This window comes from Oncorhynchus tshawytscha, linkage group LG10 (assembly GCF_018296145.1).
Source record: "Oncorhynchus tshawytscha isolate Ot180627B linkage group LG10, Otsh_v2.0, whole genome shotgun sequence".
Classification (NCBI taxonomy): domain Eukaryota; kingdom Metazoa; phylum Chordata; class Actinopteri; order Salmoniformes; family Salmonidae; genus Oncorhynchus; species Oncorhynchus tshawytscha.
The window spans coordinates 47,606,998-47,624,466 of record NC_056438.1 but is presented as its reverse complement, the minus strand read 5'-3'; the positions used below and the strand labels follow the sequence as shown (position 1 = coordinate 47,624,466).

General features: G+C 43.9%; 1 protein-coding gene across 1 annotated transcript in view; it reads right to left on the bottom strand.

Moving 5' to 3' along the window:
* Positions 1-1,501: 1,501 nt before the first annotated feature.
* The window catches only part of LOC112259580 (roquin-1-like), a 42,549-nt gene continuing 26,581 nt past the window's right edge, over positions 1,502-17,469 (bottom strand). The window contains exons 13-20 of the mRNA XM_042328632.1: positions 16,922-17,065; positions 14,338-14,493; positions 13,603-13,828; positions 12,911-13,004; positions 12,696-12,810; positions 12,293-12,451; positions 8,094-8,194; positions 1,502-6,143 (exon numbers count right to left, since the gene is read on the bottom strand). Of these exons, the coding sequence (XP_042184566.1) occupies positions 5,984-6,143; positions 8,094-8,194; positions 12,293-12,451; positions 12,696-12,810; positions 12,911-13,004; positions 13,603-13,828; positions 14,338-14,493; positions 16,922-17,065 (1,155 nt within the window). The 3' untranslated portion in view covers positions 1,502-5,983. The remainder of the gene's footprint in view (positions 6,144-8,093; positions 8,195-12,292; positions 12,452-12,695; positions 12,811-12,910; positions 13,005-13,602; positions 13,829-14,337; positions 14,494-16,921; positions 17,066-17,469) is intronic.

Genomic DNA, 17,469 nt, shown 5'->3' with positions numbered 1-17,469 from the left:
CTGGTGTTGTAGGTGTCCCGGAGGGCAGGCAGTGTGCACCCAATGGTGCAGTCGGCTGAGCATGCTACCCGCTGTAGCGCCTTGCGGTCAGGGGAGTTGCTGTACCAGGCTGGGATGGTTGAACAGTCGCTGTCGTGCATTCACCATGGTGTCCATGTGGTTTGACCATTTTAGCTCCTCTGAGATGTGTACGCCAAGGAACTCGACGTGTTTGGCCATCTCCACAGCAACCAATACGACCAATACTACAAGTTATTTCTCCCTCGCTCATCAAAATAAATATTGCCTTCTTTTAAACAAGTTTTAAATAGCGCCAGCCAGCAGTGGCATAGTGCCTGGAGAAGTGGATATACTCTAATTTTGCCAAACATTTCACAAATGGCCCATCCCGCAACGGAAAGATGCACTGTGTGAAAAATTATATGAGAAACAGTAACATACACTTTGAATTACCCAAAAATATTTAAAAAACATGTCTTTCAGTCAGGCCAACTCAAGCTGTACTGTGCAGTAGGCTAATAGTAGCCATACTATTGAAACCGATAAAAGGCTCTCAACTGAGTCAGAAATTCACAGGTTTTCATTCTTAGTCACACAAAAATGTGATGTTTTAAAGCACCACATCTGGAGACCACTTAAGACATTTAGATTTTTGAGTGTAGTTTCCCTTCAATTCAAGTGTGCAGGCACCAAGCACTGCTGATTGGTTAAGAGGTTTTTCTGTAGCACATGATGGCCACAGGTTTGACGCAAATAATCATATCATTCTGCCAGATAAGCATACACTACTTTGTAACTAGTTAATTAAATGTTAAGGTTTTTGGGAAAGCCTTCCCATCTACCAGAAGACGTTCAGCCTGTAATAGGATCGCTGTATTTTTCCTGTTCCTTAATTTGTTGAAACCTGGATGTTTTAATTCATATTATGAGGCATCTTACCTTGCTTCGAAGTAAGCCTATAGCCAAAATCATATTAGCGACCCATGGTAGTTGTTCCATCTTTAGATCGCCCCTCTTTCTACATTTCCATCTTTGTCCATGAAACCATTAGATTTAAGAACGCATTTTGGGACATTCACACGTTGCTGCGCCTAAAACGTGGAAAAATAAAGCCTATCAACATGAAGCTAAACATTCTCTGTTCAATCAGCTTTATTGATACACTGTATACCCTCCACAACACCACTGCCGGTCAGAATAAACTAGCTAGCTGGGAAGGGCTCATGACAACTAAACATGTCTCCACGCTGTGTAACATTACACACGCCATCAATGTGGCCGTAAATTGGTTGATACTCCTTAATCCTCTCTTAAATTCCGTTTTGATCCCTTAAATTGGTGGTGGGCAAAGTTAATCTCTGTCCTCCACAGTTTGGGGTGGATAAAGATGTGTGGGCTAACAGGCAGGGCCAGATAAAAAGAATGTAGTGTTATGCATGATAATACTTGCGATCAGATGTTCACTCATTTCCCCATGGGAAAGTAAAACAAGACGCCAATATCAGAGTTAGCAATATCTTTTAATCCACCCCCCTCAGCATAGAATCACTGTTGTACATAAATTAAAAAAAGATTCTCTCAATTTCACAGGTTCATTTCTCTCTTAAAAACTTCCAGTTTGACCTCCCTCTCGTATCAAACAAAAAAAGCAGATTGTATTATACAAAAATGCAAACCAATTTTCACACAGTGAATTCTCTTACAAAGTCATAAAATGGTGTAATAATGGCTACATCCACATTGGAGGAAGATAATTCTAAACATTCCTTAATGGAGTATAATACATATAAAAACGTATTTTCTTGCTGAAATTAAAACTGTACCTTAATTTAAGAGATATTTTACAAGGGATTAATCATTAAAAAAAAACAGCCATTGAGTTTTTCCCAAAAGTTGGGAATTAAAATGTGAGCCCAAAACAGCAGTAAGAGTTCTGTGGTTTGGGGGAAGAGTTCATTGGCTGTGTGAAGGAGGGGTAGGCAGCCGTTTCACTCAGAAACAAATGAAAGCATGAGACTGACATGAACATCATTGCTATTCCCATAGAAACTATATAATTGTTAATTCTACTCACCTATAGGCTTTCAGAAAGGGACAGTTTACTCCAAAATCAAAGTTTGTTGCACGTTTTAGACCTCAAGTGGTTTAACGTTTATTCAAGGTCACGTCCCAAAACATTACACACACACACACACACACACACAAACACATGGTTTGGGACATGACCTTGAATAAACGTTAAACCACTTGAGATATATATAAACTATATGCCTTAAACCCAGAATGAGTGGAAATGATAGGCACTGCATTATGTTCAGGTAACTAGACTATGTTCACCTTTGCCATTGATTTGGGAATTGAGGCTTATAGCTGGATCTTCACAATAGATGGCATGGAATGTGGCCTCAAGCCAACAGACCACTTTTGATATCTAAAATCATTAGACAAGTTTGAAGTGAACTCTCTTGAAGGCTCACAGCTGGAGGGACTTAAGGGTAAGCACATTTTCATGACTATTCTGAAACAAATGAAAACCTGTGTGTGGATAAGTGTGACGCCAAGAATGACAGTTTCCCTGTGGATGGACAACATGATGCGTTACATAGATCACTGTAAGACTGGGAAGTAAGTGATTTCACTCAACGACAGGAAGAAAGAAAAACAAACCCAACTAGTTGATTATATTTTCCCCAGCAGAAACACCTTTTTTGTGCTAAAAATTACAAAACATGTGTCTCTGCCTGTCATGTGATTAGTGATGGTGGTGACAAAATGAGTGTGCCAATTAAGATTGCTTTCAATTTGGTTAGGGTGCTTCCAAATGATCTCATATTGTTGGAAGGAATGGCCTAGAACTATTCCTTGAGAATATGAAGCATGCCTTTGACTAAATTAAAGGCTTACCCGGATGACCTCTTAAAAAAGAGAAAACCTCAACACATTTCTAATATTTCCACACCGTCACCCAGCACAGCGCACTTTACTTTGACAAAAAGACAGTGTACATTTTCTACAATACAACCTAACACACGCACACAAACATTTGTATTGTTGTTGTAAATTTTCATCATTAAATTGTGTCTTCTTTCGGAAGCATATTTCAGTAGAGAACTTATCTTTGTTTGAACACAAAAAGATTAAGTGAACACACATCAATGCGCACAGAAGTCCTTCAACTGGGAAAGGATAAAGTCTGTTGGCAACCAGTAGAGAAATAATATAAAACATTTAGCTGATTCTAAGTAGAGATCATTTAATATAAATGCTGAGCGAGTAGAATAAGAGGTGGCACGTTAATAGTGCTTAGTATATTAATGTATGTATACATACTCATATGTATAAGTGAGTTGTTTACCTAAACAATAAAATATAGCAAAGAGTAGCCCAAGAGGCATGAAGTGTGGTTGAAAAAAAAAAAACGAACACCCTATAACTGACCCTGGCCCTCAACACCCATCTACACTGATCGCCGACCCTTTTCTTTCTTCCTGAACCCAAATTATGAAACCCGATCGTCACCGACACTCCGTGTATTCGTAACCGTTTGAGCACTGGGATCAACCTCTTTGCATTTCAGCGCAGCTTTTTTCTCCAATGGCCAACCATGACAATTGTTTACAAAAAGGCATAGAGCTCCTTAACGAGCATCAGCGATAAACAATTACCATGACAGATCATCAATAATAAAGTAATAATCCTAATAATAAAAAGCATGAGCTGGCGCACACCCAGAGAACATTATTTAGTGTAGAGGTTTTGACTAATGGTGAATAAACTGTAAGCTATAAAAACAAAGTCGCACACTCCATAAGTTTTACCTCCCAGTAATTTATTGGGTAAAAAAAATATTAACGTTTCGAAAGGCACAGTGATGCCGAAACATTTGTGTTTTTTTTTTACTCAATATATTACTGTGAGTTATACAATATGGATTGTGCAACTCTTTGTTTTTATAGCTTCCAATAATAATAACACCAGAAAACAATATAGTGAAAAATATCATTAAAAAGATCAAGACTTTGACTAGAAGCTTTTTGAGGGGCAACACACTCTGGCTGCTTGCTTTAAGCCTCACATGTGTGGCCCAAAGTCCTGGGTTTTGAATCCACTAAGATACCCTGAATATGTGTCTTGATACAGACTTGTTCTAAAATGAACTAATAGTACACGGTTAAAAACAAAAAAAAAGGGATAGGACTTTTTTTTAAGCCTGTAGAATGACAGTTATTTAAGACACTTCGCTACTCTAACGGTTGACATTGACGCACAAACCATTGAAAGGACTGTTTGGCAGACTACAGACACCTTTAACACACACGTATTAAGAACAAGAGGAGCAAAAAAAATGTGCATATTGAACCATTTTACTTCCCCTCCAATTACGGACTAGCGTTCAGGCAGGCCACACCCCCTTAAATCGCAATTTACGCAAGCAAAAAAACAAACAAGGGAACGCAACTTCATAGAAGTTAAGGAGAACCAATGACAAGATAATCCCAATGGGGAGGCCTTTTCAATGACCAGATAAGGAGCTCTGAGGAAGACGAAGAACAAAAACACCAATCACCCCATATGATTCAATTCACACTGGGAGGGGATTCAATCTCTCTCGCAACGTGGAAAATGTTCTTCCTGCAGTGTGAAAATTAATGTTGTGTTACACTCCCTGGAATGTACATTTCCGCACTGCAAGTTCGATTGAATTCCAGCCCATCAAAGTGCAAACAAGACATTTCTGCAGCAAGTCACACCACATCCCACGAGAAGCACATAGTATGTTCCCTTATAGAAAACATGAGAAAAGCTCATTATCAAAAAGATACATTTTGCAATCTTTAAAACAGAATGCTTTGGTTAATAAGATACTGCTTTTCAAGTATGAAACAGACATACGATGTATTCATAAAATGCACTAATAAAAATCAGACTTCTCATGGCGGGTTAAATACGGCATGCGGCTTGAAGCGACATGGTCTTGTTTGGCTCTGAGGGTTGACTGAGCGTTAGTGGAACGTGTCCCCCCCCCCCATATCTGGTCAAACACGTTTTACGATTCTGGGGGTGGCGTATTCCTGAACACTAGCGGTTACACCTTTATTACTGAACGCCAACAGAACGGTTACTACACTGACTAACCGTTAGTTAGCTGTCAAAGGCATCAGAAAGAAACAACGTGTCATACCAGGGTGGCAGGTAGTCTAGTGGTTAGAGTGTTGGGCCAGTAACCAAAAGGTTGCTAGATCGAATCCCCGAGCAGACAAGGTAAAAATCGGTCGTTTCGCCCCTGAACAAGGCAGTTAACCCACTGTTCCTAGGCCGTCATTGTAAATAAGAATTTGTCCTTAACTGACTTGCCTTATAAAATATCAGGCTATAATGCATTATAAACAGACACTTACATGATACTTATGACAGCTGACATAAATACGTTGTAAAACACCAAGACTTTTGATAGCTATGTAGTACATAAGACCAAAACGACCATAACTTGAGTTAGGATTCGATACTAAATTGGTTACGAAATTGAACGTTTACATTTCACAGCCTTAAAACCATCTTTGGGGGTAATTAAGGTCCCTGCAAGTTGCTTACCCTGGTAACGGGCACAAAAATAGAGGGGGAGAATTGAGAAATAATCCACCCTTCGATGCACTACGTGTCTTGGTATGTGATATCTACGTAGGAGGGATAGCCTTCTTTGAACAATTATCATCATCATCTGCTTTTTTTGACATATCTACTTTGAGAGTCTTTTTTTATAATCCCAGTAAAAAAAAAAAACAAGAGAAATAAATGTCAAATGGTTTCCAGGCGATGAAAGTCATAAAAAAGAAAGAAAATGCTCATTCACAGAACAAAAAGAAAGAAAATTCATATCACGGCAGATACTGCTCATCCTCTAAATAAAACAAGTATGTGTGTGCATGCTTTAGAACAAAGGCTCTGAGTGTGTGTTTGTTGTGTGTGTCGCAGTGTATATGGTCTAGGAGCAGGAATGGACCACACCGTTCTTCTGCAGATCAGAGCCCCCGGGTCCTGGTTCAGAACACAGGTTAAGCGATGACGCCCTAGTGGTCAGTGACAGCATGGCTCCGCCCACACCGCCATCCTGAACTAGACCGCTGGAGCCATTCGACACCTCACTAGAAACGAGGAGAAAGACGAAGAGAGAGAGACGAAACAGAGAGAGAAACAGAGAGGCTTAAAGATCATACAGTTGAAGTCGGAAGTTTACATACACTTAGGTTGGAGTGAATTCACTGTATCACAATTCCGGTGGGTCAGATGTTTACATACACTAAGTTGACTGTCCCTTTAAAGAGCTTGGAAAATTCTAGAAAATTATGTCATGGCTTTAGAAGTTTCTGATAGGCTAATTGACATCATTTGAGTCAATTGAAGGTGTACCTGTGGATGTATTTCAAGGCCTACCTTCAAGCTCAGTGCATCATGGGAAAATCGAAAGAAATCAGCCAAGACCTCAGAAAAAAATGGTCTGGTTCATCCTTGGGAGCAATTTCCAAACGCCTGAAGGTACCACGTTCAGCTCAAAGAATAGTACTGTGGTGTACAGCAGGTCAGCCACCAGGGGGAGACTCATCGAGGCCTAGTGACAAACATAGTATACATCACGAAGTGATGGCTCCATCTGCTGGACATGCCAGGTCTTGACGGGCTCTCCGGCAAGGACTAATTGGGATCTGGTGAGTAATCAAAGGCTGATTGCTCACCAGCTGTGCAAGGCCCGTAAAAGCTGCCAGAAGAGCAGCACACAAGGGAGAGTAGGGGAAGAAAGGACTCCCGTATAGTTGGGAAGGTATGAGGGAGTTCAGTTTTTGTGGCCGACAGGATACAGCAAGAGCCCAGAAGACGGTAGAGCGGCGAGGGTCTCATGGAGACCTATCCTTATCTTTTTTGATTTATTATTTAAACACCCTTGAAACCGAGCTAATCATACTCTGATCTGTGTAAATGTCTTGACCAAACCCCCTAGTCTGCCACAAGTACGCAAGTATAAACACCATGTGACCACGCAGCTGTCATACCGCTCAGGAAGGAGACGCCTTCTTTCTCCTCGAGATGAACGTACTTTGGTGCAAAAAATGCAAATCAATCCCAGAATAACAGCAAAGGACCTTGTGAAGATGCTGGAGGAAACAGGTTCAAAAGTATCTATAGCCACAGTAAAACAAGTCCTATATCGACATAACCTGAAAGGCCGCTCAGCAAGGAAGAAGCCACTGCTCCAAACCGCCATAAAAAATGCAAGACTACGGTTTGCAACTGCACATGGGGACAAAGATCATACTTTTTGTAGAAATGTCCTCTGATCTGATGAAACACAAATAGAACTGTTTGGCCATAATGACCATTGTTATGTTTGGAGGAAAAACGGGGAGGCTTGCAAGCTGAAGAACACCATCCCAACCGTGAAGCAGTATCATGTTGTGGGGGTGCTTTGCTGCAGGAGGGACTGGTGCACTTCACAAAATAGATGGCATCATGAGGAGGAAAATTATGTGGATATATTGAAGCAACATCTCAAGACATCAGTCAGGAAGTTAAAGCTTGGTCACAAATGGGTCTTCCAAATGGACAATGAGCCCAAGCATACATCCAAAGTTGTGGCAAAATGGCTTAAGGACAACAAAGTCAAGGAAAATTTGTGGGCAGAAATGAAAAAGCGTGTGCAAGCAAGGAGGCCTACAAACCTGACTCAGTTACACCAGCTCTGTCAGGAGGAATGGGCCAAAATTCACCCAACTTATTGTGGGAAGCTTGTGGAAGGCTACCTGACACGTTTGACCCAAGTTAAACAATTTAAAGACAATGCTACCACATACTAATTGAGCATATGTCACCTTCTGACCCACTGGGAATGTGATGAAAGAAATAAAAGCTGAAATAAATTATTCTGACATTTCACATTCTTAAAATAAAGTGGTGATCCTAACTGACCTAAGACAGGGAAGTTGTACTATGATTACATGTACTTGGCTAAGGTGTATGTAAACTTCCGACATGATATTATCCTTCAGCATGTCATGTCTTTATACATGTGTTTTACTATTGAGTTGTGTGTCTCCACTCACCCCAGGGCCAGAGCAATCTCCTCCAGCTGGGCCTTGTGGTCCTGCTGGCCATTCTCTGCAGTCTTCGTCTTGTACAGGACCTCATGAGCCACCAGGCTGTCCTGTAGAGACCACATCAACTCACATGTCATGGAGCGGGTGTCTGTCTGTGCACATGTGTCGTGAATGTAATGTTTTTTAAATTCTATAACTGCCTTAATGTTGCTGGACCTCAGGAAGAATAGCTGCTGCCTTGGCAGTAGCTAATGGCGATCCATAATAACATACAGACACATGAACACAAACCAGCTATAATACCAGACGACAACATCAATGGAGCCGGAGGAGATGGCTGCCATTTCACGATCCCCTAACCAATTGTCCATGTTTTTTTACGTTATTTGTAACTTATTTTATTCATAATGTTTGTCACCGTGTCTAATGACCGAAAATAACTTCTAGATATCGATTTCTCACCCCGTACTGGAGGAATACTTGTTCTTTAACGAGTGTGATGAGAAGAATTTACTTCAGACCCCGACAAGGCCTTCATTCGCAGAAGAGACATCGGGGACAAAGGTCTGGGTGCCTTGTAAGGATCTGATGACGAGCGGGTAATCTCCCTTTACCATTACTCCTATTAGCCAACGTACAATCAAAGGGAAATAAACTAAAATCATGTATATCCTACCAACGGGACTGTTACGGATACAGGTATCCTGTGTGTGTGTGTGTGTGTGTGTGTGTGTGTATATATATGTATCCTGTGTTCTTTTCTCTCCTTCTCCCCTCACAGGTGAAAATCATCACTCCCCAATCAATCATCAATCAGAAGACATACCTCCTCCTGTTTCCTACCAAATCACAGTTCCTTTCCCTTGGTTTAAAAACCCTGTCAGTTGTTTGCTCTAGAGTTCAATCTCTCTGTAAATGCCATGTCTGTAGGTCTCTCTGTTTCACTCTCTCTTTATGTATTGACCTCTCTTTTGTTTGAGCACCTCCATATCACTTTGTCCTCACCTGTGATTGTTTTTGGTTATGGTGTTTGTTTGCTGGTGGGAAAAGGGGGAAACAAGACAAGTCGCCCATGGGCATACACTACCCGTAGGTAAACTTTGTTAAATACCCTAGTTAGAACTGGGCGGACTACCCACTATTTTTGGTTAGTTAGCTGTTGTTGAAATAGGCTAGTCTAGCTTAGGGGTGTTTTTGGATGCTTATTGCTTCTTTCCTTGGGTCCAGCTCAGCCCCTTTTCCTGCTCCCCCCATTACTGTGTGTTTTCCAATAAACCCTGAGTTTGAAGGTAGATTTCAGTTGTCGTGGTTATTCCGTTCTCACTTTTACTTTGTCACTATTATAAATTGCATGAGTTATGTTACGGGTCTCATTACCATCCCCCCCCTAGACTGTCGGGCCAAAAGGGATTCGTAACAGGGACATTTAAAACAGTAATATCTTATGTTGTTTCACCGAGTCGTGGCTGACCGATGACATCATACAGCTGGCGGGTTTTAAGATTTTTCGGCAGGATAGAACAGCGGCCTCTGGTAAAGACAAGGGGTGGCGGTCTATGTATATTTGCAAACAGCTGGTGCACAAAATCGAAAGAAGTCTAAGTTTTGCTCGCCTGAAGTAGAGTATCATGATAAGCTGTAGACCACACTATTTGCCTAGAGTTTTCATTTATATTCTTCGTAGCTGTCTATTTACCACCACAAACCGATGCTGGCACTAAGACTGCACTCGATGGGCTGTATACAGCCATAAGCAAACAGGAAAACGCTCATCCAGAGGCGGCGCTCCTAGTGGCCGGGGACTTTAATGCAGGGAAACTTAAATCTGTTTTTTCCTCATTTCTATCAGCATGTTAATTGTACAACCAGAGGGAAAAACTTTAGACAAACTTTACTCCACACACTGACACGCACAAAGCTCTCCCTCACCCACTATTTGGCAAATCTGACCATAATTCTATCCTCCTGACTCCTGCTTACAAGCAAAATATAAAGCAGGAAGCACCAGTGACTCGGTCTATAAAAAAAAAAAAGTGGTCAGATGAAGCAGATTCTAAGCTACAGGACTGTTTTGCTAGCACAGACTGGAACATGTTCCGGGATTCTTCCAATGGAATTGAGGAGTACACCACATCTGTCACTGGCTTCATCAATAAGTGCATCGATGACGTCGTCCCCACAGTGACCCTACGTACATACCCCAACCAGAAGCCATAGATTACAGGTAACATCCACACTTAGCTTAAAGGGTAGAGCGGGACTCTAACCCGGAATCTTATAAGAAATCCCGCTATGCCCTCTGACAAACCATCAAACAGGCAAAGCGTCAATACAGGACTAAGATTGAATCATACTACACCGGGGCCGACATTCATCGGATGTGGCAGGTCTTGCAAACTATCGCAGACCACAAAGGGAAGCAGAGCCGCGAGCTGCTTCGAGGCAAGTAACACTGAAACATGCATGAGAGCATCAGCTGTTCCAGATGACTATGTGATCACGCTCTCCGTAGCCGATATGAGTAAGACCTTTAAACAGGTCAACATTCACAAGGCCGCAGGGCCAGACGGATTACCAGGACGTATACTCCGAGCATGCACGGACCAACTGGCAAGTGTTTTCACTGACATTTTCAACCTGTCCCTGACTGTAATACCAACATGTTTCAAGCAAACCACCATAGTTCCTGTGCCCAAGAACACTAAGGTAACCTGCCCAAATCACTACCGACCTGTAGCACTCACGTCTGTAGCCATGAAGTGCTTTGAAAGGCTGGTCATGGCTCACAACACCATTATCCCGGTAACCCTAGACCCACTCCAATTTGCATACTGCCCAAACAGATCCACAGATGATGCAATCTCTATTGCACTCCACACTGCCCTTTCCCACCTGGACAATGTTATTAATTGACTACAGCTCAGGGTTCAACACCATAGTGCCCTCAAAGCTCATCTCTAAGCTAAGGACCCTGGGATTAAACACCTCCATCTGCAACTGGACTTCCTGACGAGCCGCCTCCAGGTGGTAAGAGTAGGTAACAACACATCCGCCACACTAATCCTCAACACAGGGGCCCCTCAGGGATTCGTGCTCAGTCCCCTTCTATACTCCCTGTTCACTCACGACTGCATGGTCAGGCACAACTCCAACACCATCATCAAGTTTGCCGATGACAACAGCGGTAGGCCTGATCACCGACGAGACAGCCAATAGGGAGGAGGACAGAGACCTGGCGGTGCCAGAATAACACATCTCCCCCTCAAAGTAAATCAAGACAAAGGCGATGATTGTGAACTACAGGAAAAGGAGGACCGAGCACGACCCCATTCCCATCGATGGGGCTGTAGTGGAGCAGGTTGAGAACTTCAAGTTCCTTGGTGTCTACATCACCAACAAACTATCATGGTCCAAACACACAAAGACAGTTATGAAGAGGGCACAACAATGCCTATTCCCCCTCTGGAGACTGAGAAATATGGCATGGGTCCTCAGATCCTCAAAAGGTTCTACAGCTGCACCATCAACGCCTGGTATGGCAACTGCTCGACCTCCGATCACAAGGCACTACAGGGGGTAGTGCGTACGGCCCAGTACATCACTGGGGCTAAGCTGCCTGCCATCCAGGACCTCTAAACCAGGTGGTGTCAGAGGAAGGCCCTAAAAATTGTCAGACTCCAGCCACCCTAGTCAGACTGTTCTCTCTGCTACCACACAGCAAGCGGTACTGGAGCGCCAAGTCTAGGTCCAAAAGGCTTCTACCAGCTTCCAGCCAGAAGACTCCTGAACAGCTAATCAAACGGCTACCTAGAGCCCTCTTTTACACTGCTGCTACTCTGTTTATTATCTATGCAGTCACTAACTCTATCCATGTACATATTACCTCAACTAACCGGTGCCCCTGCACATTGACTCTGTACCAGTACCTCCTGTATATAGCCTCGCTATTGTTATTTTACTGCTGCTGTTTAATTATTTGTTACTTTTATTAATATTTTTTACTTAACACTTATTTTTCTTAACTTCTTAAAGCATTGTTGGTTAAGGGCTTGTAAGTAATGTAATACCTGTTGTATTTGGCGCATGTGACAAATAAAATTTGATTTGGCTAGCAATAACTCTATAGGGCGTTGGGGGCAGGGCAGAATGATTTCACATTGTAATACAGACAACCTACTATTCTCCCATCAATCCATCCCCCTCACCATGTCCATCTCGCGGGTCCTCTTGCCGATCTCCCTCTCCACCTGGTGGAGCTCCATGCTGAGCTGTTCGCTGGACACTGGGGCAGTGCTGCTGGAACACCCCGCTGGACCAGGCCACTTCCCCCCCTGCTGGCCCTGGTTCTGACCTGGCTGGGAGAGCTGATGGAAGAGGAGGAGGGAGTCCAGGGTTAGTAAGGTCAGTTTTTCCACCCTACAATTAACCCCATTCTCCACCAATACTTACAAGCTCGGATGCCCCGCACCCCAAAAAAATGCTAGGTTTTTGTCTCAATTTCAAAGCAAAATGTTGATGTTGCCCGTCCTGGATTCTGGTTGAGGGTGTCTACACATGAGTATTACAAGTGTTTGTCCCATCTCTCTGTTTGTGTGTGTGAATACACACCTCCATGCCGTGGATCTGAGACTGTTGGTGGATCTGAGACTGTTGGTTGATCTGCTGGTTGACCTGTTGGAGCTCAGTCTTCAGCTGCTCTCTGTCCTGAGTTGGCATAGGCAGCCTGAGAAAGAAGAGAACCGTCAGAATTACTGATAAATGTGAATTAATAGTGGGAAGGAGTGAATGAGTGATTGATGGATGAGAGGTGTGTTCGGCCGTACCTTTCACTGAAGTGTCCCTGAGAGGAGACGACAGTTTGGTGGGAGGGGTAGGAGGCTCCGCCCCAGCCTCCGTGGTTCTCATAGGAGTACTCCGCTGTTGGCGGGACAATGACGCGTTAACCACCTATCATGTCTTAGATACTTGGTTCAAATATTCATTGAGACATGCAACTGAAAGCGAAATGAAGTGTTCCTTAAAGGGGTAGTTCACCCAAATAACAAAATGAAATTTGTTTCGTTACCCTGTAAAGCAGTATATGGACAAGGTATGACTGCAATCAATGCTTTGGTTTAGGTTACCCGGCACAAATCCCATTAAAGTCATTGGACCGATATTAGCATTTTTTGAGCATCATGTTCAAATCATTTTATATGGGACTTAAATGAGCTTCACAAACAATTTGAGACTTTAGAATGATTTGGACATGTGAGAATGCTAAAATGCTAGCATTTGGAACAATGCCAGGTAAATAAAACCAAAGATTGGATTGCGGTCATACCTTGGCCATAGACCGCTTACAGGGTAAGGAAACCAATGTTTCATATTGTAATTTGGGTGAACTATCCCTTTAAGTCCAGGCAGTCTCTCTCTGTTTCCTTCTGTTTGGTGCCTAATGAATATGACCGTGATAAAGGTGACGACAGTGAATGGTCAAAGTAAAGTTGCAAGTGCCAAGTGTGAGTAACCTTACCGGCTATGGCCATGTGCTTAGGGTTGGGTCCCTGGGTGGAGCCCAAGGCCTGCATGGGGCCTGTCGCCTGGTAGCCTGTCTTAGAGGTGCGTGAGATGGCCCCGAAGCGCGACACAGTGGGCTGGGGGCCGAAAGGGATGATGGGGTCGTCGTCCTTCACCTCTGTCCCCCGCCTGACCTGGGCATCCATGGAGGGCTCCCCCCGCCTACCTTTACCGTCCACATTCTACATAGAGAGGGGGGGTGGGCATTTAGAACGGTCATTTAGCAGGCCCCTTATTTAGTCAGTGACAGTAGCAGGCCCTTCATTTAACAATAATTTGCAATCTACAAAGAGACGCGGGAGAGAAAGAGAAATGAACAAAAAGGCTGGGTTGAGAAAGACAGTAGGGGCACATTTTAGAATTGTAGACATTGATCAGACGCGCTCATCCAGAGTGAAATACAATAATAAAACAAAATGGAGAGAGGGAAAGATGGGGCGAAGAGAGGAAAATGAGAGCAAAAGGCCGAGGGGCAATTAACAATTGAACCATTTAACAGATGCTCTCAAAGAAAGCCAAGAGGAGAGATGGTGAAGTAAGAAGATTAAAAAAAAGGGAGGAAGACACTAGGTAAAATAGAGCTCATGTAACTTATTGTTCTAATCCTCCTCATCAAGCACAACACTGCTCCTGTGACATCTGAACCAGTAACACGCTAAGACCCACCGGCACTATTCCAACTGTCACTCACCATCATCTCCATGGCCCCGGGCGCCATGACATCTTTGGGCTTTGAGTCCTTGGTGCCGATGTAGGAGCCGATGGTGTCACAGGACCAGGGAGAGTACTGGCCCGCGTAGTCGGGCTCCCTGCACTTCCCAAAGGCTTTGGAGCTCTCCTCCCCATACTGTGGAGACAGGCAGATGTGTTAGTAACTTACTTATATATCCATGCTAACTAGGAAATAGCGCTAAAACATAGGCATTTTAGAAACATGTATATAGGGCAGAATAATATCAAATATTGAATTTTACTGAAACAGGGTCATCGCTAGATAAGATTGTCATAGCTAAAACAGCACCAGAAGCTCTGTTTTGAAACTGTTATAAATAGACAATGTCATGACATTAAAACTACCAGTGGGGAGCTTTGAAGGCCAACACTAGTCACTAGTCACCCACCGATAAATCCATGATTATCGAAAACTTCAATAAGCATTTCTCAACGGCTGGCCATGCCTTCCGCCTGGCTACTCCAACCTCGGCCAACAGCTCCGCCCCCCCCGGCAGCTCCTCGCCCAAGCCTCTCCAGGTTCTCCTTTACCCAAATCCAGATAGCAGATGTTCTGAAAGAGCTGCAAAACCTGGACCCGTACAAATCAGCTGGGCTTGACAATCTGGACCCCCTATTTCTGAAACTATCCGCCGCCATTGTCGCAACCCCTATTACCAGCCTGTTCAACCTCTCTTTCATATCGTCTGAGATCCCCAAGGATTGGAAAGCTGCCGCAGTCATCCCCCTCTTCAAAGGGGGAGACACCCTGGACCCAAACTGTTACAGACCTATATCCATCCTGCCCTGCCTATCTAAGGTCTTCGAAAGCCAAGTCAACAAACAGGTCACTGACCATCTCGAATCCCACCGTACCTTCTCCGCTGTGCAATCTGGTTTCCGAGCCGGTCACGGGTGCACCTCAGCCACACTCAAGGTACTAAACAATATCATAACCGCCATCGATAAAAGACAGTACTGTGCAGCCGTCTTCATCGACCTTGCCAAGGCTTTCGACTCTGTCAATCACCATATTCTTATCGGCAGACTCAGTAGCCTCGGTTTTTCGGATGACTGCCTTGCCTGGTTCACCAACTACTTTGCAGACAGAGTTCAGTGTGTCAAATCGGAGGGCATGCTGTCCGGTCCTCTGGCAGTCTCTATGGGGGTGCCACAGGGTTCAATTCTCGGGCCGACTCTTTTCTCTGTATATATCAATGATGTTGCGCTTGCTGCGGGCGATTCCCTGATCCACCTCTACGCAGACGACACCATTCTATATACTTTCGGCCCGTCATTGGACACTGTGCTATCTAACCTCCAAACAAGCTTCAATGCCATACAACACTCCTTCCGTGGCCTCCAACTGCTCTTAAATGCTAGTAAAACCAAATGCATGCTTTTCAACCGATCGCTGCCTGCACCCGCATGCCCGACTAGCATCACCACCCTGGATGGTTCCGACCTTGAATATGTGGACATCTATAAGTACCTAGGTGTCTGGCTAGACTGCAAACTCTCCTTCCAGACTCATATCAAACATCTCCAATCGAAAATCAAATCAAGAGTTGGCTTTCTATTCCGCAACAAAGCCTCCTTCACTCACGCCGCCAAGCTTACCCTAGTAAAACTGACTATCCTACCGATCCTCGACTTCGGCGATGTCATCTACAAAATGGCTTCCAACACTCACTCTACTGGATGCAGTCTATCACAGTGCCATCCGTTTTGTCACTAAAGCACCTTATACCACCCACCACTGCGACTTGTATGCTCTAGTCGGCTGGCCCTCGTTACATATTCGTCGCCAGACCCACTGGCTCCAGGTCATCTACAAGTCCATGCTAGGTAAAGCGCCGCCTTATCTCATTTCACTGGTCACAATGGCAACACCCATCCGTAGCACGCGCTCCAGCAGGTGTATCTCACTGATCATCCCTAAAGCCAACACCTCATTTGGCCGCCTTTCGTTCCAGTACTCTGCTGCCTGTGACTGAAACGAATTGCAAAAATCGCTGAAGTTGGAGACTTTTATCTCCCTCACCAACTTCAAACATCAGCTATCTGAGCAGCTAACCGATCGCTGCAGCTGTACATAGTCTATTGGTAAATAGCCCACCCATTTTCACCTACCTCATCCCCATACTGTTTTTATTTATTTACTTTTCTGCTCTTTTGCACACAAATATCTCTACCTGTACATGACCATCTGATCATTTATCACTCCAGTGTTAATCTGCAAAATTGTAATTATTCACCTACCTCCTCATGCCTTTTGCACACATTGTATATAGACTCCCCCCTTTGTTTTCTACTGTGTTATTGACTTGTTAATTGTTTATTCCATGTGTAACTCTGTGTTGTCTGCTCACACTGCTATGCTTTATCTTGGCCAGGTCGCAGTTGTAAATGAGAACTTGTTCTCAACTGGCCTACCTGGTTAAATAAAGGTGAAATAAAAAATTTAAAAACTCAACAGTTTGTTTCTGGACCAGGCAGAACTGACTTGTGTGTGTTGACCCTGAGTGACATTCGGTGTGTGTGTGTGTGGGGGGGGTCCTCACCTCTGGGGGGTAGTCGCTGGGGAAGGTGTGGGGCAGGGTGGGCGAGGGAGCGATGACCTTCCTCTCCTCCAGCTGGGCCATCAGCTCCTTACGGCGGTGGTGCAAGTAGTCTAGGCTGGGCTGGGAGGAGCGCCCGTACGGCTCCTAACAAACCACAGGACATTTCTAATGATTAGTTACAATTAAATATAGTGTACACCAATGGTGCAGGTCGTCCAGACTGGGCTGGGAAGAGTGGCCATACTGCTCCTAGTTAACTCACCTCGGGACACAGTTCATGAGAACTATTCAATATTAAATATATCTGACTTCTGGCCAACTTCTAACGACACAAATGTCTAACTCAAGGGAGATGCAGCTCATATCAAATCAAATTTATTTATATAGCCCTTTGTACATCAGCTGATATCTCAAAGTGCTGTACAGAAACCCAGCCTAAAACCCCAAACAGCAAGCAATGCAGGTGTAGAAGCACGGTGGCTAGGAAAAACTCCCTAGAAAGGCCAAAACCTAGGAAGAAACCTAGAGAGGAACCAGGCTGTGTCATC